Source organism: Dasypus novemcinctus, chromosome 4 (assembly GCF_030445035.2).
Source record: "Dasypus novemcinctus isolate mDasNov1 chromosome 4, mDasNov1.1.hap2, whole genome shotgun sequence".
In the NCBI taxonomy this organism is placed as follows: domain Eukaryota; kingdom Metazoa; phylum Chordata; class Mammalia; order Cingulata; family Dasypodidae; genus Dasypus; species Dasypus novemcinctus.
Genome location: NC_080676.1, coordinates 26,108,039 through 26,130,974, shown reverse-complemented (window position 1 = coordinate 26,130,974; position 22,936 = coordinate 26,108,039). Strand labels below are relative to the sequence as shown.

Sequence of the window (22,936 nt, the reverse complement as noted above, 5' to 3'; positions counted from 1 at the left end):
TTAGTATCATATAGAACTTAAAATCCCAGGAACTTTGAACACTCTAGACTTTATGTGATTTATTCCTTCAGCCATTTCAAACATTGAAAGTAGGGCCTATATGGTTATTTGCCTGTTTACTTTATGTTTACATCTCCTACATTTGTACCAGTATATATCAGGTTTGGGCAACCATTGAATTTTCTTGGGATTTTTACTGAGTCTTACAGGGATTACTTAATGTGTTGTAGGAAATGGATGTGGCTCAACCAACTGGCCTCCTGTCTACCATATAAGAGGATGCCCAGGGCCTCCTGGTGAAGGCAAGCTGGCCCCATGCCATGAGCTAGCCTACGCTGAGTGCCAGCCCACTCAGGAATGCGGCCTCATGCAGGAGTGCCTCCCTGCATGGGGATGTCACCCCTCACAGGAAAGCCCCCCCTGCCTCTACACAGGAGTGCCAGCCTGCATGGAGAGCTGGCACAGTAAGATGACACAACAGCAGACATAGAGGAGAGAAAATAAGAAGACATAGCAGAATAGGGGAGCTGAGGTGGCGTGGTTCCCAGAGCCGCTTAATGAGAATACAAGTAGACACAGAAGAACACACAGCAAATGGACACAGAGAGAGCAGACAAGGGGGGAGAACAGGGGGAAGGGATAAATAAAATTAAAAAATTTTAAAAAGATTCTGACTTTAAAAAATAAATCTCATTTTGTGACTTTAGAGAAAAACTCCATTTTGAAAATCTGCATTGAACAGAAGCACACATGTCTTTAATGTCTCCAGACCAAAAAGAGCCTTGCAGTTAATTTAATGTTTGCACATTGGGGTGCAACTTAATTGGGAGGGTCTGACAAATGAATGGGAGGGGGTTATTAAATAATTTTAGTAAAATATTGCTTTCATCTTGTGCAGAACATGTAGAATATGCTCTTTAATTTAGTAAATATTTTTAAATGGTAGAGATGCTTTGTTATGGTGGCTACAGTAATCATCATAAAATTTCTGAAATTCTTGCAATTTTTTCTATATCTGTTGGAAGTTGTTTGCCAGCTCTTTTGTTTAAAGTGTGATTTTTTTCCCTTCTTTCTCAATCTCTTGCAAAAAAAGGTTTGTTAATGAATTCAGCAGACATCTAATTTTTTTTAAAGATTTATTTTTTATTTATTTCTCTCCCCTCCCCCCTCCTCAGTTGTCTGTTGTCTGTGTCCATTTGCTGTGTGTTCTTCTGTGTCCACTTCTGTTCTTGTCAGTGGCACCAGGAATCTGTGTCTCTTTTTGTTGCCTCATCTTGCTGCATCAGCTCTCTGTGTGTGCAGTCCCACTCCTGGGCAGGCTGCACTTTTTTTTGCACGGGGCAGCTCTCCTTACGGGGCACACTCCTTGCGTGTGGGGCTCCCCTATGCAGGGGACACCCCTGTATGGCATGGCACTCCTTGCACGCATCAGCACTGCGTGTGGGCCAGCTTCACCACAGGGGTCAGGAGGCCCTGGATTTGAATCTTGGACCTCCCATGTGGTAGGCAGATGCTCTATTTATTGAGCCAAATCCGCTTCCTTGATATTTTATATGCCTTTTGAGCTGTGTAACTTAATGTTTGGATACTTGATAATTCATTTTATTACGCAATTGATAAAATGGTGATATGTATTAATGTTTGTTCAACCATATATTTATACTGTCTGGGAATGTGTGGTTGTGTCCCTGTGGGAGAAAGAATTTGTCAGTGTTTACCAGCTTGTAAAAACCCACTGCGAGAGCCTAAACAGCTAAATAAATAATGAAATGCAAAATATATATAGAGAGAAAATTAACAAAACCAAAATCTGTTTCTTTCAGAAGATTAATAAAATTTGCAAACGCTCAGCTAGGAAACAAAGAAAAAAAAAAGATGCAAATAACTAAAATCAGAAATGAGAGTGGGAACATCACCACTGATCCCAAAGAAATAAAAAGGATCATAAGAGGATAATTATGAACAACCACATGCCAACAAATTAGCCAACTTAGATGAAGTGGACAAATTCCTAGGAACACACAAACAACTTGCATTGACTCTAGAAGAAACAGAAGACCTCAACAGGTCAATCATAAATAAAGAGGTTGAATCCATCATCAAAAACTTCCCAGCAAAGGACAGCCCAGGACCGGATGGATTCACAGGTGAATTCTCCAACCATTTCAAGAAGAATTAATACCAATCTCGCTCAAACTCTTCCAAAAAATTGAAGACTGGGGACACTACCTAACTCTTTCTATGAAGCCTACATCACCCCACAGCTAGATAAAGATGCTACAAGAAAAGAAAATTACAGACCAGTCTCTCTAATGAACTTAGATGTGAAAATCCTCAACACAATACTTGTAAATTGAATCCAACAGAACATTAAACAAATTATACACCATGGTCAAGTGGATTTTATCCCAGGTATGGAAGGGTGGTTCAACACAAGAAAATCAATTAATGTAATACAGGACATTAACAAATTAAAGAAGAAAATTTACATGATCGTCTCTATTGATGCAGAAAAGACATTTGAAAAAATACAACACTCTTTCTTGATAAAGACACTTTGAGCAATAGGAATAGACAGAAACTTCCTTAACATGATAAAAGGCATATATGAAAAACCCACAGCTAGCACTATACTCAATGGATAAAGGCTGAAAGCTTTCCCTTTGAGATCTGAAACAAGACAGGAGGTCCACTGTTACCACTTACTGGAGCAATTAGGCAAGAAAAAGAAATAAAAGGCATCCAAATTGGAAAGGAAGAAGTAAAACTTTCACACTTGCAGATGACATGATATATCAAAAGTCCAGAAAAATCTACAACATAAATAATAAATGGGTTCAGCAAAATGTCAGGATATAAGATCAACACATAAAAATCAGTAGTGTTTCTATACACAAAGTAATAAGCAATTTGAGGAGGAAATCAAGAAAAAATTCTGTTTACCATAGCAGCTAAAAGAAACAAATATCCAGGGATAAATTTAACTAAGGATGTAAAGGACTTGTACACAGAAAACTATATAACATTGATAAAAGAAGTCAAGAAGGCCTAAATAAATGGATATTCTATGTTCATGGGTCAGAAGACCAAATACCATTAAGATGTGGATTCTACACAAATTAATTTACAGATTCAATGCTTATCTGGGCAGAAATTCCCAGTGTCAGGGCGCCCTCCCCCTGGGTTGGATAAATACTTCACACTCAAACAGCGCAGGCTCTCTCTTCCCTCAGATGCAGAGCCACTATCCACCGATCCTGACCTGAGCAGTTTGGCCTCCCTGGGATTGCTTTCCCTGTTCTTTTGGACCCGTTGTATTGTGTAAGTAATAAAGCAGTCATTGGCTGGAAGTTTCTGTTGTGCCTGAATCTGTGTTTCCGTGATTCCCCACCACAGTAACTCATTCCAAAGTCTTCAGATGGCCTTCACTGTTTCAAGTCTCCCTCTCCTTTCACTTATCAGGACACCAGTCATTGAATTTGGGTCCCACCACAAACCCAGGTTGATTTCATCTCAAGACACTATTTCCAAATAAGGTCACATTCATAGGTACCCGGGGTTAAGACTTGTGCATAGCTTTTTGGGGACACAATTCAACCACTACCTCGATTCAAAGAGATTGTGTCTTTCTGTTCCCTGCATCAGTCATACCAAGAAATGGTTTGTGGCAACACATCTTTTTTTAAAGAACAGAAACATCATCTGCATCCCAAGTCCTTTTTAATTCTCTTGACAGCACCTAGAAGGGAGAGAACTCTCTTCTCTAGTGACACTTTTATGAGAATCACTTTACAAAGTAAAGATGTAAAGGAGAGGTCTATATTCATTCACACTAGTTTATATTGTCATTAAACCTTAAAATGGGAAGAGGAGCAGGAAATATTTCGTGTTTTCATCTAATAGTGAGCTCTGGCAACCACTTTGAGAAAATCATTTTCCACTCAGGGGGCTTTATCAGTATTTAAGGTGATAAACTCCCTCGTGAGTCTGAATTTCAAAGGGTAATAAGAGCCAGCACAATATAATATGACTATTTGGGAAAGTGATATTAGATACTTAAATTGTAACTTTCTAAGGTGTCCCTTTTCTTTGAATACACACTTCAAATGTGTCCAGCTGCCAAATGTCCAAATTAGATAAGGAAATCTGATGTGACAATGTCTAACCTGCCCAAATTGTTGAGGGTCCTGGTCCAGCCATCACGATCTCTTGCCTGGATGACTGTAGTCACTTCCAAACTGGTCTCCCAGCATTCAGCCTTACTCCGCTCTGGTCTTCTCTCCACCGAGCAACCTAGAGTGCAGCGAGCTAGCTCATGACAGCTAGATTCGATCTCAGAGATTCACTAACTCAACCACTTTATTTCCAGACATGACACAGAATACTTGAGTGACTTACCCAAAGCCTCACAGGAAGCAAGGGAAGAGAAATTTTTCGTTGAAATTTAAAAATACATCCTATTTAACAAGTATTCTAAGTGTGCATTTCATAAGTGTACAGTGTACAACTTGACACATTTTCAGATTGAAAACACCCACGCAACCAGCACCTAGATCAAGAAACGGAACACGACCAGCCCCAAGAAGCCCCCTTTGTGCTTCTTTCCATCACTACCCACCCACCCTCAAGTATAACTAATTTGTACTTGATGTAAATAAAAAAATACTGAGCATTCTTCTGAGTCTGGTTTCCTTCACTCAACATTTTTTTGTGAAACTCATTTATGTTGTTGCGTATAATTGTATATTATTAATTCTCATTGCAATACAGTATCCCATAGTGTACTTTTATCTCAGTTTATTTATCTGTTCTACCATTGGTGGACATTTGGGTAATTACAATCAGTACTGCTGCAAATCATCTAGTATTCATTTTTTTGGTAAGCATACAGATATGTATTTTGTTAAGTATATTCCAGGGAGTGAATTTGCTCGGTTGTATGGTATATACATATATATTCAGCTTCAGTAGATAACACAATACGTTTCCAGAGTAGCTATTAACATCATTTTCTCTTTGTTTTACTCCTATTCTTATTCAATTCAACCTTTTACACATCTCCTTTTCCTCATATATTTTTCGTTCAATGTTTAATAAAAATGTGAAAAATCAAATTACTCTGAAAAAGTAAAGTTTTTCATAATTGAGGATATTCAAAATAATTTGTTCCAAATTCCAAAAGTATTTCCATGAGGAAGTCCAAGTGTTCTGAGTTATTGTGCACTGATGGGAAATGAGTAGCCACATAACATGTAAAAATCCTGGAATATTTATTGATAAAATCAACCATATGACTATCATATGTAATTTCATATTATCTTTACTATTGCTTCACCCATTAGCAGAGATAACCATGATCAGGATAGTTAAGACATTATCCTAAAAATATAAAACCTTTGTTTTTCTCATTCATGTTCAACTTTACCATAAATATCAAGATGACACAAGTTTAAGTCAGAAAGGGTTTACTTTGACCAATTGGATTTAAGAAGTCTCTTTCTTTTGCCTCTATTGTCCTTGCCTGTCCAGTTTGGATACTAGTCCCAGCACTTTTTCTGCAGTGGAGACCCCATCCTTGAGAGGTACTTCTGTTTAATGTTTCAAGAGTTCCTAGGGCCCAGATCCCAACCACTCACCACAGACCTTCCCACAGCCCACTTACATATTTCCATGAATTGGAACCTGTAAAGAACTCTCCTAGTTTTTGCTGCTCTCCTCAGAATAGCCCCCTGAGCCTCCAGTGACTTTCAGATAGCAGCTGTAGAGTTTTCTCACAGCTATCATGAGACCTTTTATCCTCTATTTCTTCCCATGTCATTTCTGATACCATATGGATGTCACAGCTGTTGCTGATTTGTCTCTACCTCATTGTACTTTGTTGTACCTGGGGATATTATGTCACCTAGTTTTGTTGTAGATACTCTCCATGGGCTTTTAGCTTTGCTATACTGGTTATTCTCTCAAGGTGTTCAAGAAGATTCAGAAATGACGCTTCTGCTGTTATCTTTCCAGAATCCTCTACATATCTTCTTATGTGTCCATTCTTCTATGTATATTATTTGAAACTTTCTATGGATATCTGTCTATTTTAGGTCATCTGAAGATGGCTAGCTGATCACTAAAGATTCATGTCCATAAAGTAGAGCCATTGAAGTTATGGAACTACATTTCCCAGCTCTCTTGCATTTAGATGGAACCTACTTCTAGGCAATAAGATGTGAGTAAAATAATCTGTGTCACTTTATGGGCCTTTATGGTTAAGTACCTATTGTGCCTGCCCCCACAGGCACTCTTCCGCTTCTGCAGGAACTTCCTATGGCATGCATTGAGGATGGTGGCAGCATCAAATGAAAGGAATCCAATTTTATAATAATTAGGGTCCCAGCAGGAAACACTCAGATGAGAAGAGGGTGTAAAGAAGGGACAATTGACAAGAGTAAGCAGAGTCAAAGGCCCTAACAAGGGATAGTGAAGCACCTGAGACTAGCAAGAGTGGGAAGCTGTGACCACAACTTGATGTGAAAGGACAGGGAAGGAGATCAATCTATCAGGTATCAGAGCCATAGCCATGGGAGAGGTACCATGGGTAAAGGAATAAGCTATGAATGAAACTACATGTGACAGGGAGGGAATGAAGGGCAGCAAAGATCCTAACCTCTCCTCCCATTCTTCAGGCCCTGACTGGTGCCTCCCACTGTCTAAACTCACTGGAAGCCAGCAGGTAAGGGAGTTTACATGGTGCAGTCCATAGAGGTCACAGAACAGGGCAGAAAAGGAAGAGGATTGGGTAGGGTGGGACAACTGATAATATCCAGAAGCTCCCTGTACCACCATCTGGAGGAGGGCCGCCCAGAAAAGCAGCCTGTCCAGGAGCACGTACATTAGTCCTAGTGTGTGTTAATTTGTTAAGCTTCTAACATTTAGGAGTTGTTTGCTCCAACAGTTAACTTACCCTTAATATAGTTGGTTGATTCCAATTTTCATATTATTCTTTTTATGTCCAAATCTTTTTTCCAAAAATATCAAGGGAAATATATAAAAATCCCTTAAAAACATAAATGAGTGAATTTCAGAGTTTTCTACATAAACTGTTAATAATTCTTCCTCTAGATTATACTTACTCTGTCTTTTGATGTTCCAAATAACTGGGGAAGAAATTGCAGCAGGGAGGGGGGAGAGACAAGAGATTGCATTTCTCTTCAAATTCAAGTACATAAGAAGCCGCAAATATCATGGGGAAATAATCAAATGAATACCAGGAAAGAATCCTCAAGACTTCCCACTTGGTTCCAACTCTGCTCCTTCCTATGAGTACTCCACTCACCACTTGATGTGCTTATTGCTCTCCTGCTGGCCCCACAGGCTCTTTCCACCTTCCTCCAGCCCTGCTGTGGTCCAGGCCCCCAAGCCTTTCTTCCTTTCCTCACATTGAAATATTGTCCCTGAGCTTTACAAAGTGTGGTTGGCTATTTTAGTAACTTTATTCATCCATCCATTCATTTTTCAAAAAGTATTGGGAATCATTTAAATTCAAGGTACATTCTAGATGAGAAGGTTACCAAGATACATTAAGTAAGGTTCCATCACAAAATAAATCATAATGTCATGATAGAAGCAGGACACGGAATCAGATAACCCTATGTGATGGCTAAGCTACTGTGTCAACTTGTCCAGATAGTGGTGCCCAGTTGTTTGGTCAAGCAAGCACTGGGCTAATTATAATACAAGGGCATTTCATGGACTTTAATCATCAGTGAGTTGATTGCATAGATGGCTGGTTACATTTACAATCAACTGAGGAGATTGCTGTCAGCAATGAGTGACATCTCATCCAACCAGTTGAAGGCCTTAAAAGAAGAAGTGATTTCAGTATTTAGGGAGAGAATTCCCGTCTCTACTTCAGACAGACAGTGTCTCCTGGGGAACTCATCAAGGACCTTCATTGGAGGCCCTGGTGTGCAGCCTGATCTATGGAATTTGGACTTGTGCATCCCCAAGACAATTTTATGAAATCTCATTCTATCTACAGATATATCCTGTCGATTCTGGTTCCCTAGAGAACTCTGACTGATAAACCCCAGTACAAGGCAAAAAGTGGCCAGTGACATAAAAGAAGCATAAATAAATTCCTACAGGCTTTAGAACAAAGGAAAAGGAAGTTGGTACTCATCTACCATGCTCCAAGCACTAGGCTGGGTGGGATGCCTGTATTAGTTCGTCTTTCTTTCATATAGCTAATTTTTTATTGTCATTCAGAAATGAGTTCCACTTTACCTCACCCAAGAACGCTTCTGTGACCCTGACTCACCCTGCCCCTCTGTGCTCCCAGTCTCCTTCAGTGACCTCTGTCTCAGGTAATCACATAATCGGGTAATTGTCAGTTTATGACCTATCACCCCCAAAATTCCTGAATAGCTGGAAGTAAGGAACAATGCCTCATCTTTGTACCTTTTAGGCCTAGCGCATTCTGGTGCACAGTATGCCCTCAGTAATGGATAGATGGATGGATGAATGGACAGATGGATGGATGGATGGATGGCTCAAGATACTAGAGATTTAGCAATAAGTGTGGACAACATGAAAGAAGGAAAAAAGAAGTGATGTCTAGGAATTGCAGGACTTCAGTTGGATTGAATTACAGGGTGTGGGCAAGAAAGTGGCAGGCCACAAGTGACTAAAAATTGAAGATGGTAAAAAGTTAGTGGAGTGTGGAATGTCAGGCTAAAGCAACTGGATTCACGTGATAGACAATGGAGAGTCACTGGGAGTTAAAGAACAGGAAAGAGATGAGATCAGAGTTGTGTTTTAAGGAGATTGAAATACCTTACCTTTTTTGGTAATTCTCCCCTTCCCTCAGGACTTCTTGCCTTAACCCAAAGGGATTAAAAAGCTTATGGTATAGATTTAAGTAGCCCTGATAAACATTTCTTTTATCAAAAGAGCTCAATCCTACATGTGTGTAGGTCAAACCTAAGTCAAGTGATGTCTTGCTTTTCTTTTTATTTCAAGCAACTAGTCTCTATGCTCCCCAAGCCAACGACTGCATTGTTTTGATGCATTACCCTGAAATTAATTCTGAGCTTCTCCCCAACGCCCATCATGTGGTTGCCAGCAAGTGCTTATCCACAGCAGTGAGCAACACTAGTTGACTTCTATATTAGATTTTCTTACAAGGCATCATATGCTGATAAAGACTCCAGTCATTTATTTTTCACTAGAAATAATTTTAAATGATCCGTTCATCCAAAGACAAAATACATGTCAATGTTACAAGAAATATTTTAATATTTGATAAGTAATTCATTACAAAGTACAAAGCAAAACTAAAAATTAGACAGCCATTCTTTGACCATCATATAGTATTCACTTTAACTTCAGTAAGCCAGTTTCTATAATAATGCATGTGTACTAAATCAAGTGATAATGCTAGGCTAATTTAGATAATTTTAGAATTGTAAAATTGTATAAACAAGCATCAAAATTAAATAGGCAAGTTTAGTTGATATTTTGGTTTTGAATAATAGTCATTTTCTTAAGTTTCTCAAACCTGTTGCTGATCAGGAAAATCAATGATTGTAAAGCATACGAGGCAATGAGCAGTAGTACCAAGGCATGTGGCATGAAAGGAGGCAGCAGAGTCTTTGATGCTACTCAGATAGACTCTGGAATCATCTTTTTTAGAGACCATAAATCCAATAATCAATATCTTAGAAAAGAAATGGATTATGCTTAGATTAAAATATTTCAGATATAAAAGTAAAACAAGACACTAGACATGACTTATCTTTCAACTTTTATTTTAATCTCAAAATGGATGATTGAGACTATTCAAGCTGTAGATATAATTGAGCAAAAAAAAAAAGGAATTACAGATTCTTATCGATCTATACTTTGACAAGGAATCCTTGTCAAAGGATTTTTTCAAATTCCATCACTGGGTTGAATGAAGGGACAAAGAAAGTAACCTCCCTGTTCTTCGTTCTGTGATTTAGTTTACCATTAATCATTCTAAAGATGGTGGTGAAAGCTCTTTAAAAGTGTTGGGGATCGCATCTCAGCCTTTTAGCTAAGATCAAGTATAAGAGTGTTGGGGAGATGGATGAATAAATAAATGCTTCTCCAGAAAATACTGGGATACCACTGGCCTCCAAAAGATGCATTCACTTTTGAGCTTTGCAGGTACTTGATGTAAATCTCCTATCTAAATTACAAAAAGCTCATCCCATTTGTCTGATGTAAAATGATCATTCTTAGAAAATTAGTAAATAAGTTCCTTATAGACCTGTCCTGCTAAACCAGTCATCACAGCATAGCTTTCTGCTGCCACAAACCTGCTTGACACTCCAAATTGATTAACTGATAATCTCAGAAATGATTTATTCATTTGAAGACAGAGCTCTTTCTCATCCTGTTGTATTTCTAGAGTCAAGTACACACATGGGTTTTTAATTTATCAGTCATTCTACGTAACCTCTTTCCCATACATTTAATTCACATGCACATAAATATATATGTCATAAATATATGACATATATATATATGTCATTTTTAAAGTTTCAGATCTGGAAGAATATTGAAAATATTTTTATAACACTTCCATTATGAGAATTAATGGTTAGCTCTGAATAATCAGAAAGCAAACATCTATATTCAATTTACCCTAAAAATATCTTGCATTATATACCTGCTCTAGTAAAGATTTGCTTTCATGCCATTTTGGTATTCACTATATAATCAGCTTAATAACCACCTTGATGACATTTTAACTCCCTCCATTTTTATTCTGTAAGCAGAGGAATGTTTTTAAATTCACAGACTTTCCACTTCTTCTCCAGGAAAATCTGGAGCAAGAAGGCCCTGCCTTCCCTCTAGGAGAGACTTGTCCATTCCCATTATGAGTTCAAGGAGGAACTGAGTTTTGTTGGCATCTCAGGTCTTTCGGTCTTCTCTGCATGCCACAGAGTCCTTTGAAGTATAAATTATCTTACCAAACCCCCTGTTCGAAGTGAAAGTTAATGAGCTGCAATTTTTGCCTCAATCAGAGAAAATGTGTCTTTTCCAGGAAAACATTAACAGGATAAAGAGCAAGATATCTCTTTTGCTCCCCATTATTTTTCTCTGTTAAATCTAAATGTCTAAATCAGACTATGACATCAAAACAAAACTATATTCAAGGGCCAAATATTTAATCCATCACTTAAGATTACTTATTCCTATGATGTCCTCTACTATCTACTCCCTAAGCCAACTATTATGAAATGTTTGAATGAAATGGTTAATAATTACAATATTTTAAAAATTCCAATTTATACCTAATGGTATCTTACAATATGAAATTTCATTATCATTCTAAGACTACACTGTCAGAATCTAATTCCTCAATTTCACCCCAGAGCATCAGACAGCTGCTGCAGGAGCCACATGAAAGGGACTGTCAAACCATGTCAACGTCTCGGCTTGGAAAGACATGCAAAACTCACAGCCTTAGTCATCCGGAACAATGCTCGACGCTGTGGTATTATTCAGCTCACTGCTCACGGACGCTGAAGTTAGCTGGATGCTCTTATCTGTAGTAGGGACCCTTCCACCAACAAGTTCATCGGTGTTCCTCTTTGGCCTCAGCAGAATAATGAAGCACTTGGGAGCAAATATGCAGCCCAACAAACCATAGCTGGATGCCAGGATGGCAAATATTTCTACAGCTACTTTGAACTTGCCTTTGGTGCTCAAGTAGGCAGGGACAAAAGAGATCCAGACAATGAAAAAGGCCAACATCCCAAAGGTGATGCATTTTCCCTCATAGTAATTATCTGGCAACTGGCGAGCCACAACGGTTGTAAGAAAGCATAGTAAGGCCAGGAAGACATCAACCCCAAATATGGAGCATAAAAATTCTATGGAACCTTCATTGCATTCCAGAATGATCTTTATACTTTGAGATTCCATGTTCTTGTACACTCTTGGGGGTTCTGATACCAAGTAGGCTGTGCATATGCCAATCTCAACTAGAACGGAGACTAACACAATGATTTTCCAATAGAGGGGATGGATGGATATAAGTCGGGTTTTGGATTTAGAAATTCTGTAGGCTAAAAACAGTGAAATAGTTTTGCCAAGAATGCAAGAGAGGCAAAGAGAAAAGCCAAATGCTAGAGTGACCTGGCGGGCCATGCAAGACCAGTTGTATGGCTTCCCAATGAAAAGCATGGAAGACAGCAGTGTGATGATAAGAGAAACCTGAATGAGGAAGCTCAGTTCCCTGTAATTGGCATTCACAAGGGGTGTTTTCCTGTATATTATATATATAGTTGTGACTGCCAAGACCGCAAGTGCCCCGAAGATGGAGAGGATGACAAGTGTGAATCCCAAGGCTTCATCATAAGCAAGGAATTCCACCTCTTTCAGCACACATTCACTTTTTTGGGCATTTGACCAATAGTCCTCATCACATTTATCGCATTCCCTTTGACCTATTGAACAAAGAACAAAGAATGGGCTGGAAGGAAATCAAATATTCTCCTTGAGCTGTGACTAGCCCAGAGCAACCTGGAAAAAAGGACTCTGGCAATCCCTTTATACCATATTTTCTCAAAAGAAGCAATAAAATGACTTAAAGTGTCCAGATAATATTACAGATTAAGATTTATTTTCAGTTTTGTAAATTCAGTCTGTCATCTTGGTTTCAGCCTTTCTTACGTAGGCCATTTCAGTAAGATGCCTCCTTCTTTCTGTTCTAATTACCTAATTGTGAAGGGAAGTGGTGCATTCTCATAAAACTCAGAACAATCTAAAATAATTTCCCATATACGAGAAAATTAAAGTTACTAAACTGAAACAATGAACAGGATTTTGGCAGGGATAAGTTTGATTAAAATACAAATTAACACTCCCTACCTACTAAAGAGAACTGTGCTTCTGCCCACTTAGCACTTGCCTTCCCCACGCTCTAAGGGGAGCTGTTTCTCCTCAGATTTGAGAGACTGTGTAGAGAAGGACTGAGGAAAAGAAGGGAAACAACAACCTTATGGACTGAGGTTGAGAGAGAGCTTGAGGCATTTTGCTGGGCGGGTTATCCAAAGGAGGATACTGACACCTAAGAAAAGGCTATTTGAGATGAATGTGTGGTAGATTATAAAATAGATCACTTTGACACACTTTGAAAGATGCAGGTAAGGACTGGGGTTCCTTTTTCATTCCTTTTGACTACTGAACTGTGCCTCTTTGAATGTAACTGTGCAGGGACTGGCCATGTGTGATCCAGGGAGTTGTACAAACCTGCTCTAACACACTTCCAAAGCAAAGCACACCAAGCAGAAGTCATAAGTGGTCATAAATATCAGCAATCTAGCGGCGATATCGGAGAATTCATAGAGCAGTTGTTACAGAATTCATCGGCCCTACAAACTTTGAGAAATCATGACATTAAGCCAATTGTCTTTAGGGACAGAAAAGCAGGCTATAATGATTTAGTCCTTAGTTAATTCCAGATCTTCTTGTTCCAAAGAGAGATAATTTGGCAGAAGATACAACTGTAATTCATCTTTTCCCATGTGCAAACATAGCTAGTATTTAATCTATTTCAAAAATTAAATTAATTTTAAATAATTTTTATGAATCCATTTACTCATGTTTTGCATTTCACGTTTTTTGTTTTTGTTTGTTTTTCTCCTATTACCTTCATGGTTGTAAGTCTTTTTCCCAACTGGAACAGCTTTAGAACTGAAACCCAATATTACACTTTTTTTCCACGGTACACTGAACACCCAATAGTTTGGTGGATTATAATGATTTTTATTATAAATTGTTCATACCTATTTATAAAGAAGACGCCCAAGGACCTCTTTGTCAATACACGCTTAATTTAATTGCATCTTAACATAGATGAGAAAAGCCTGGGTCTGTACCTGCTTCCCGTGACACATGTCCATCTGCACATGGGATGCAGTCAAAGCAGCAGATTGGTTCCCCCTGACGAATGCCCTTCCGAGTCCCAGGCGTACACTCATCAGTACACACTGAGTAAGGAAGCTGGCAAAGACAAACACAACACATGTAAGCAGGCCCTTTGTCGCCACCGCTCGTGAGGCTAAGGAAGCTCCAGCCTGGATGGCCATGAATGCTTTGTGGTAACCTGGGAAACCCAAGATACCTGGGCAAGAACAAGAGTGGACAGAGAGAAAAATAACAACATCGAGAACCTGGAGATGCCTTTTGCTAAAACGCAGTCTTTTGCATGAGTCTATAAATGTAAAGCTAATCCTAAAGTTAGTTCTTTCTAACCCCGGAAACCAGACTGGGCTCCATGCCCAGGGATCTCTGAGAAGACAACTATATGGCAAGTCTGCTCCTAGTTATGGGGGTTCTTATGACCCCAAATCTTCTTGATATCCTGAAAAATATTTCTTCTCAGCATAGCCATCCCGTAACAGACTTAAAGTTGAAAACGTGTCATGAGGTTCACTAGAAAGAAAAATGAAAGGCTTTTTCTGTAGGAAAAACTAAGAGTGAAAAGGAAGAGTGGACTGGAATATTCCTTTCTAAAAGAGTTTTAAAAGCTCAGTGATGAACACGGGGCTCCCTTTACATTCTAAATGGATGTGCATCTAGAAATCCAGTATAAATTCAATATTTATAAATTGGTTCATCTCTCAATGTACTGTAGCATTTCCTATTTGAAAGGCAGATAACATACATTTTTCCATTAAGCAAAGATTCATTTTGGAATGTGAATAATCACATTTATATATTTTTTGGAAATTAGAATTTTTACATGTTTTTCAGAGTAAATATGAGTTCACTATCATGGAAAATATTAGAAATCTCCGAGCTAGGCTATGGTATATAACATTATTGAAGAATAAATTGCCATGCAATGGGTAGGTTTCTTATTAATTGTATGTATATTCAATCATAATTCCAGTGCAGTTTGAGGAGCTGCTATTACAGGCAGGAGTGACAACAAGGTATTCTCAAACTGAAAGATAATGATAAAATCATCAATGAATGAGTTGGATTTCCTCACTCTTGACCCAGGCTTCTGGAAAGAGCTCTCCATACCTTTCTTTGGAAACTATAATGAACATGGGTTGATGCCTTTTTGCTCCATTTCTCAGTAGCCCTTCTCTTTTCAACCCCTATGATCTAGCTTCCAAACCACTCACCTCTTCTTGCCATATCTGATAGTTTTTCCTCTAGTCACATTCTCCTTTATCTCTCTTCAATATTTGACACTTTTAATTAACCCTTCTTGAAATGTTGACTCCCCTGATTTCTACTAGGTCCCTCTATTTTATTACTTCTACTTCCTCTACCTTGCTCATCACTATGGGGATTTTCTTGGATTTGGTCATTGATTCTCTGCTTTTCTACGTATCTGTAAAGCAGCTCACTCATTCTCTTGTCTTTGATCAGCACTTCTATAGAACACCCAAAATCTTGATCTCTAACATGTACTTTTCCCACTTGAACCCTAATTCCATTTTCTAAACTTCTAACATATCCTTACTGCGAGACCCCATCATCACTGCAAATTCAACTTGTCCTAAACCACCCCTATCAAATCTATTCCCCCTCCCAAATCCCCTAATTCTGATACCACCATTCTCACCCATAATCTCTCCAGTCTTATCTTCTGTTACTTGTCTATGTGTACCCTGTCCATCACTCAGGCCCCTCTGCTCACCAATACCCAGACTCAGGTTACGATTATGCCTGAATCATGCCTTACGTTATCCTCTCATTGTTTCATGCAGGCCACTGCCAAATCCAGTCTGTCTGTAAACCCACTGGCTTCTCTATAATGGATCCAGAATCGAACTATTTCTTACCATCTCTACTATTTTTATCCTGGTCCAAGCTACCTTTATTAACAACCTGGATTATTTTATTGCACATATGACCAATGAGAATTTGAAATGTGGCTAGATAATGCATAGATTTTCTTTGTCTACATTTTGCTCAAATGTCACCCAGCAAGATCTTCCCTGACCACGCTACGTAAAATTACAATACAACCACTACCAACCCCCCAACACCCTTCCCCTCTCATTTCCTGCTTACTTTTTCTCCCTAATATTGTCCCACTTTAAAACACTATACAGAGCAGATGTGGCTCGAGCTGTTGGGTACCTTCCTCCCACATGGGAGGCCCTATGTTTGGTTCCCAGTACCTCTTAAAGAAGAGAGCAGACAATAATTCGACACAATGAGCTCATGCAACAGGCTGATGCAATGAGGAGGCTCAAAGAGGAGACACAACAAGGAGACACAACAACCAGGGAGCAGATGTGGCTTAAGCAATTGGGCACCTGCCACCCACATGGAAGGTCCCAGGTTTGAGTCTCCATTCCTCCTAAAGAAGATGAGCAGACACAGATTTCAGACAGAAAGTGCAAACAACCAGCAGACAGATGAGGGAGCCATCGGTGGGGGTGGGGGGGATAAAATAAATAAATAAATCTTTTTTTAAAAACCACTATATAATTTACTTATGTTTTTTATTACCTTTTTCCTCCGAACTGCAACTTTAGCTCCATTAGACAAGTTTCTGTTCTGTTTTGTACACTGACAAATCCTGAGTACCTAGAATAATGTCTAGCATATATAATATTGTTCTCAATAAATATTTGCTCAATTAATTAATTAGTTAAATTGCAACTATGAAGGCAGTTACCTTGCTGCTGTGCTTAACAGAGAGTTGGACTCATGGTAGTAGATGCTTATTAACCTTGTATGGAATTACATTTGATACAATTTCACTATATAAATATAATTCCAATTTTAATAAAGTAGATAAGAAAAATAAGATTACTATGCTCTACTAAAATATTACTAGAATGGAAGTCTATTATTGCATTTTAATATTATTCAGCCATTTTTAATGAAAAAAAGCATTCTGTGAACCTCATATATGTAAACAGTAACATCTTCCCCTTTTTTTACGCAATAAATTTATATTGAAGCATCTACTATTGACCTAACACTAGGAATAATAAATGAAAAGTCTCATGCCCCATCCATTAGGAAGCTCTTCATCCAGGGATTTAGCTGTGGGTCATAGAAGATGTGTTACACTTTAGGTCTAAGGCAGCTCTGTTTAATAGAACTTTCTGCAATGATAGAAATGCTCTATATCTGTGCCATCCAATATGGTAGCCCTTAGCCACAGGCTATTGAGCACTTGGAATGTGACTAACATGACTAAGGAAGTGAATTTTTAATTTTATTTAATTTTAGTTAATTTAAATTTAAAAAGCTACATGTAACTAGAGGTTACCATATTGCACAGAGAACCGCTAAGTCAAAGAACTAAAATATAGTAGAAAGCTCTGATCTACCATGGTGAACAATGACAAACTTTTATTTTTACATCCCATAATGTGATCAAGTACAACTTAAGGATGAGCTAAGAAAGGGAGGAACTAGTGTCTATGCATGTATATATATGATTTTGGTGACTGTGTATGAGTATATGTTTATTGCTACACATGGAAAGCAGAAAGGAATAGACCCACAGGTAATAAAGATCTCATATGTGTCTCAAATAGGGCAGCAACTCAAAAATCTTAATTTCCTTGTCTCTCATTCTTAGATCCTGTCCCAGCATGATTCAGAAGACTTCTTGGGGATCTCAGACCTCAGGTCAAAATGGCCACATGAGAAAGACAATGCATTAGCAAGAAGCAAGATTAAGGTGAAAAAAAAAAAAGTCCTGTGGTAGCAAAGGAAAATCCTCTGCAATACTGACACCAATTCTCTCTCACACTCCTGGTTCTTCCATTCTGAGATTCACATGGAAGATTAAGTTGCCAATACTTTTCCACCACTCTATCGTTTTACAGTAACATTATAACCCTGTAGTGAACACTAAGCTAGAATATCAAAAACCCTATAGCTCTGCTCTTCTAGATGTAATATTTCATTAAGTATAAAAAAGTTCCATTGTCTGATAAGCAATGGTGTTTTCTTTTAACTTCCTTAGTCTTTATCTCTACATTGAGTACCCAGGGGACCCAGCCTCTAGTTTACCAACCACTTGTCTTTTAAAATATTCAGAGTTGCAGGCTTGCAGTACCTCTACTGCTATAGGAGGAGGAGAAAGAAAAATCATAGTAGTAATGAATGATAGATAATGAAATAAATAATAGTGCCTTTATTAATAAATAATAATGCATAACAATAATTAAAGTAATAATGAAAATAACCTCTTTTTATCTGGAGTAAGGACTTCATAGCCTTACCTCTATTACCTCCCACTACAATTTCGAAAACAATATTTTGAAAAGAATTTTGAAGTTATGAACCTCAGCCTTCTCTCCTATAATCTCCTAATGAAACATCTTTTGAATGATTCATTAAAGCTTATTAATCAAGCATAATTCTATGCACCCATAGTTATACAATACTGGTAGCTAGTGTTCATTCCCTACCTCGCATTACAAACTGGTACATCCTCCCTCCTGTGACTCTAGGAATAATTAAAAAGAAAAAATGGAGGAATAAGAAGTCTCTCCAGAACTACTGTCAGAGAGGAAAAAGGAGGACTTCAAGGTTACTCAAAAAGGTAATGGTAACTGGTAAACTATGAATCTCTCCACACATCCTTTGCAAAAGACCACCCAAAAAGATTTGGGGCGAGATTCCTCCCACCCTAAGAAAACGAGTAAATAAAATTACCCGTACCCGTGTCTTCAACATCACAAAGATCCTGAGAATACTATGATTTCCAAAGTACTAATAAGTAGAAAAATGGTCATTAAATTCCAGCAAGACTATCTCTGCAGTTCCTGCCTCAACACTGAATGTGTAGAAAATGAGGGAATGCTGGAGAAAATGCACAGAAAAAAATAAAGGGTAGCAGAGAAACTAAGGTTGATGGAAAGCAAATAATATCATTCCTAGAATGAAGAAGTCCTATCCTAAGGGAGAACAGGTCTGCAGATTTAGCACTGGTTATAGAGAAAAAACTTGAAAGTGGGAATCAAAATGACATTTTCAGGAAGGCACCACTTCAATGAAACAAGAGGGGACAGAGCAAGGGACAAGTGCCTTTTTGAGATGTGGTGGGAAGGAAAAGAAAAGGAGAAATTAAGGATTCTGCAGAAACAAAAAATCAAGACACATTAACCCCCTCCCCCATTACAAAAAAGTCATCCATTAAATAAACTGCACTTCACTAATAGAAAAGGCAGTCTTGAAATAGGAATCCTGTAAGTCACCCCAAACTTTACCCTTGTCCATAAAAATGACCAAAAACAGAAGTATACTTCCATACAAGACTATCATAGGAAGAAAAAAGAAAATGAAAATTAATAAAATTCACTTTCAAAAATAATTACGCAAAAGAATGTTATAACATAGCACTTCAAACACAAAAATCTCAGGAAATCTCTTGGATATGTGCAAAAAATCTTGAATCTTAAAAACTAAGAACAAAAATGAATACAAAACTGAAGAAATGAAGCAAAAACTAGTTGTACTCAGGAAAGAAACTAAAGAAAAAACAAACTATTTTAGAAACAAGGGGAAATTACAAAGGGTTCAAAAAAGAATATATTTGAATGAAAATTTAATAAGGGGTATTGAATAAAGTAGGAAAACAAACAGAATGATAAAAAAAGAAAAGAAAACGGCAAAAATGGTCAGAGAAAGAAGATGAAATGGAAGTCAGATAAAGGAGATATGAATAAATGTAACTGGTGTACTTGAAGAAGAAAAACAAAACAATGAAGCAACCTAATGTTATAACCTATAATCCAAGAAAATTGTCTAAAGACAAAAAATCTGAATTTTATGAAAAGGTTTTCTTACTGTATTTGGAAAGACTGATATGGAAGGGTCAACTCTAGGTGTTTGGTATTCTTTAAGTACCTGAAACATTCATTATAGAAATGGAATTCTCTGTTTATATAAACAAAATAAGATACCAGAGTAACTAACCTTTGATGATTCTGTGTTCCAAAATATTGCTGCAGACTCGTCCATCGCAAGTTCAAATTTGGTGTCCGTGAATATATATTCTCCAACCTTAACAAAGTCAATCTCACCATTATCATTTAGTTGCCAATTTAGAAGATCATAGTATCCAGTCACATCTCCATTATCGTCAATTTTCATTCTAATTCCATTATGTGTTGTAAACCTAAGTGACTTCAAATAGAACATTAACTAGAAAGCAAAGGGGAAAAAGCAATTTGTAAAAATCCTGCCGTCTAGAAAATAAAGTTTTATAAAGAAAACAATTTAGAACTCCTTTAATTCATGGGACTTGATTCTTCCCTCTTCCTCCATACCTTTGCTGTCTCCCACAATAACCTCTAGCCACCTGTACCTATTGAAACTTGAAAGGAGGCTGGTGGATTGAGATGTACTCTAAGTGTAAAATACATGCTGGACGGCAGACTTAGTTCAACAAAACAATCTCATTTATTTTTTATTATTTTTTATTTTCTTGATTATGAGTACCTGTTAAGATATTATTTTGGATAAATTATGTTAAATAAAATATATTATTAAATTATTACTATTGATTTCATCTGTTTAGAAATTTTCAAATTACCTGTGTGGTCATATATTCCTACTGGACATCACTGGCCTATTCTAAGGCAGAGTAGTGCCTAAAATTCCCTAATATCTCCTAACATTATCTGGGGAAGAGAGGAGTTTTCACTTCCTCCTAGCTTTCTTCTACTTATACAGCACAATCCCTTACTACCATGACTCCCTTCATTATGCTGGGTGGTTGGGGACATGCAGATCAATAAGGTCCATTCCCTGCCCTTGCAAAGTTCACAGTCCAGTGGAAGACAAGACAAATAAACTACCAATAGTAAAATTTAATGGGGTTGTGTTGCTATTGTAGACAAAGTATTGAGCAAGCAAAGGTTAGGGACTGGCTAACTAATTGCCTTGGGAAAATTAGAAGTGTTTTCCCCAGAAAGTGACCGTTTGAGCTGGATATTAATAGGAATTGGCATGACAAACACTGGTAGCAAGCGGATTCTAAGCCACGGGGATAACATGTGCTAAGGCATTGCCCCTGTGTGCTAAAGATGAATTTATAGTGCTTCAGGGAGAAGGGTGTGCAGAAGAGGCCATTCCCAAGCCTACCCAAGAGGATGAGGCTAGTTCTCCACCTACAGAAGGATTCTATCAACTTCAACAGGGATGCCCTGAAAAATTAATCTCTCTTACTCTTGCCTCAGCCCATCAACCTTTCCTGGAATAAGAGCATGTTTTCTTCTGTTCAGAGGTTCCCAGTCTGCACAGGGACACATTCTGTGTTGGTGTTTGTTAGCACCACATGCTGGGTTCATGATTCCCACACGGCCCAGTCCAGTACCCAATCTACACACCAGAGAGGCCGCGCCACCTACTGGAAAGAACCTGAATTACGTTGTCTGATTGTCCAAAATCATATTTTGACTCTAACTATGACCTCAGCCAAGGCATGGAACCTGAGTGACAATTTCCCAGCTTGTAAAAGTAGGACTTTTTTTCCTGCCTAACCTCGGTCACATGGATCAAGGCAATATAACTGAAAGTCTTCAGCTTAAGTCAGTATACAAAGAAACAAAATATTTTTAATTAATTTTTTTAAAAAAAGATAATTTAGATTACATAAATGTTACATAAAAATATAAGGGATTCCCACATGCCTCACTCCCTATACCTCCCACATTCTCCCACATTAACAACATCCTTCACTGAGGATGTTGAGGTACATTCATTACAGTTTATGAACACATTTTGGAGCATTGCCACTAAGCATGGATTATAGTTTATGTTGCAGTTTATACTCTCTCCTGCACAATTTTGTAGGTTATGGTAATTTATTATATGTAATAGCCTGTATCTGTTATTGTAATGTCATTCACGACAATTCCCAAGTCGTTAAAATGCTCCCATATCACACCTGTTTTTCCCTCTCCCTCCCCTCAGAACCTCCAGTGGCCACTGCCTCAACATCAATGATAAAAGTTCTTCCATTGCTAGAATCACAGTAAGTCTACTTTAGTCCTACAAAAAAATATATTATTATAATCATCATCCACTACTAGTGTCACTTCAGGTCACCTACCCCTTCATCTTTCTCTCTCCTCTGTTACTATATGTTGCTATCACTCCAAATGAAATATACAGCAAAGCATATACAAGTTCATGAGGGTATAATAAACAGTAACTGCAGAATGAACGAGGGAAACAAAATTAAATTTTTTCAAGCACAGTGTATTAGTCAGCCAAAGGACTGCTGATGCAAAATACCAGAAATCCGTCAGCTTTTATAAAGGGTATTTATTTGGGGTAAAAGCTTATAGTTACCAGGCCATAAAGCATAAGTTACTTCCCTCAATAAAGTCTGTTGCCATGTTTTGGAGCAAGATGGCTGCCAACATTCAGGCATCCTCTTCCTCTTAAGGGTCCGTGGTCTCAGCTTCTTCCAATACCAGCTGTAGGCTGGGAAAGTCTCGTCTTTCTCCCAGGGTCATTTATCTTGGGCTCAGCTGCTCAGGGCTCTGTCTGCAGCTACAAACTATCATCAGGTGAATGACCTGCCTCTCTTCCCAGGGCCCCTGCTATATCTCTATTCCTCTGCGTTCTTCTCCTGTACGTTTACTTCCCAGGTTTCCAGCACCCAAAACTCTCAACTCTGTCCTTTGCCATGTCTTTTCTCTTTGAGTGTCCACTCACCAAGGGGCAGGGTCTCAACACCTACTTACATGGCCCAATCAAAGCCCTAAGCATAATTTAATCAAGTAAAAGTGAAACCTCAGACAGACCAGTTTACAAACATAAACCAATATCTATTTTTGGAATTCATAAACAATATCAAACTGCTACACTCCACCCTCTGAATTCCAAAAAAGACATGAAAATATTCAAAAAGCCTTAAATCAGTAGCAATACAGTACAAAATCATATCACAATTGGTTTAAAG

General features: G+C 38.1%; 1 protein-coding gene across 1 annotated transcript in view; it reads right to left on the bottom strand.

Annotated features, from left to right (window-relative positions):
• Positions 1–9,839: 9,839 nt before the first annotated feature.
• The window catches only part of LOC101438961 (vomeronasal type-2 receptor 1-like), a 61,227-nt gene continuing 48,130 nt past the window's right edge, over positions 9,840–22,936 (bottom strand). The window contains exons 6-8 of the mRNA XM_023587640.2: positions 19,939–20,166; positions 13,905–14,028; positions 9,840–12,470 (exon numbers count right to left, since the gene is read on the bottom strand). Of these exons, the coding sequence (XP_023443408.2) occupies positions 11,485–12,470; positions 13,905–14,028; positions 19,939–20,166 (1,338 nt within the window). The 3' untranslated portion in view covers positions 9,840–11,484. The remainder of the gene's footprint in view (positions 12,471–13,904; positions 14,029–19,938; positions 20,167–22,936) is intronic.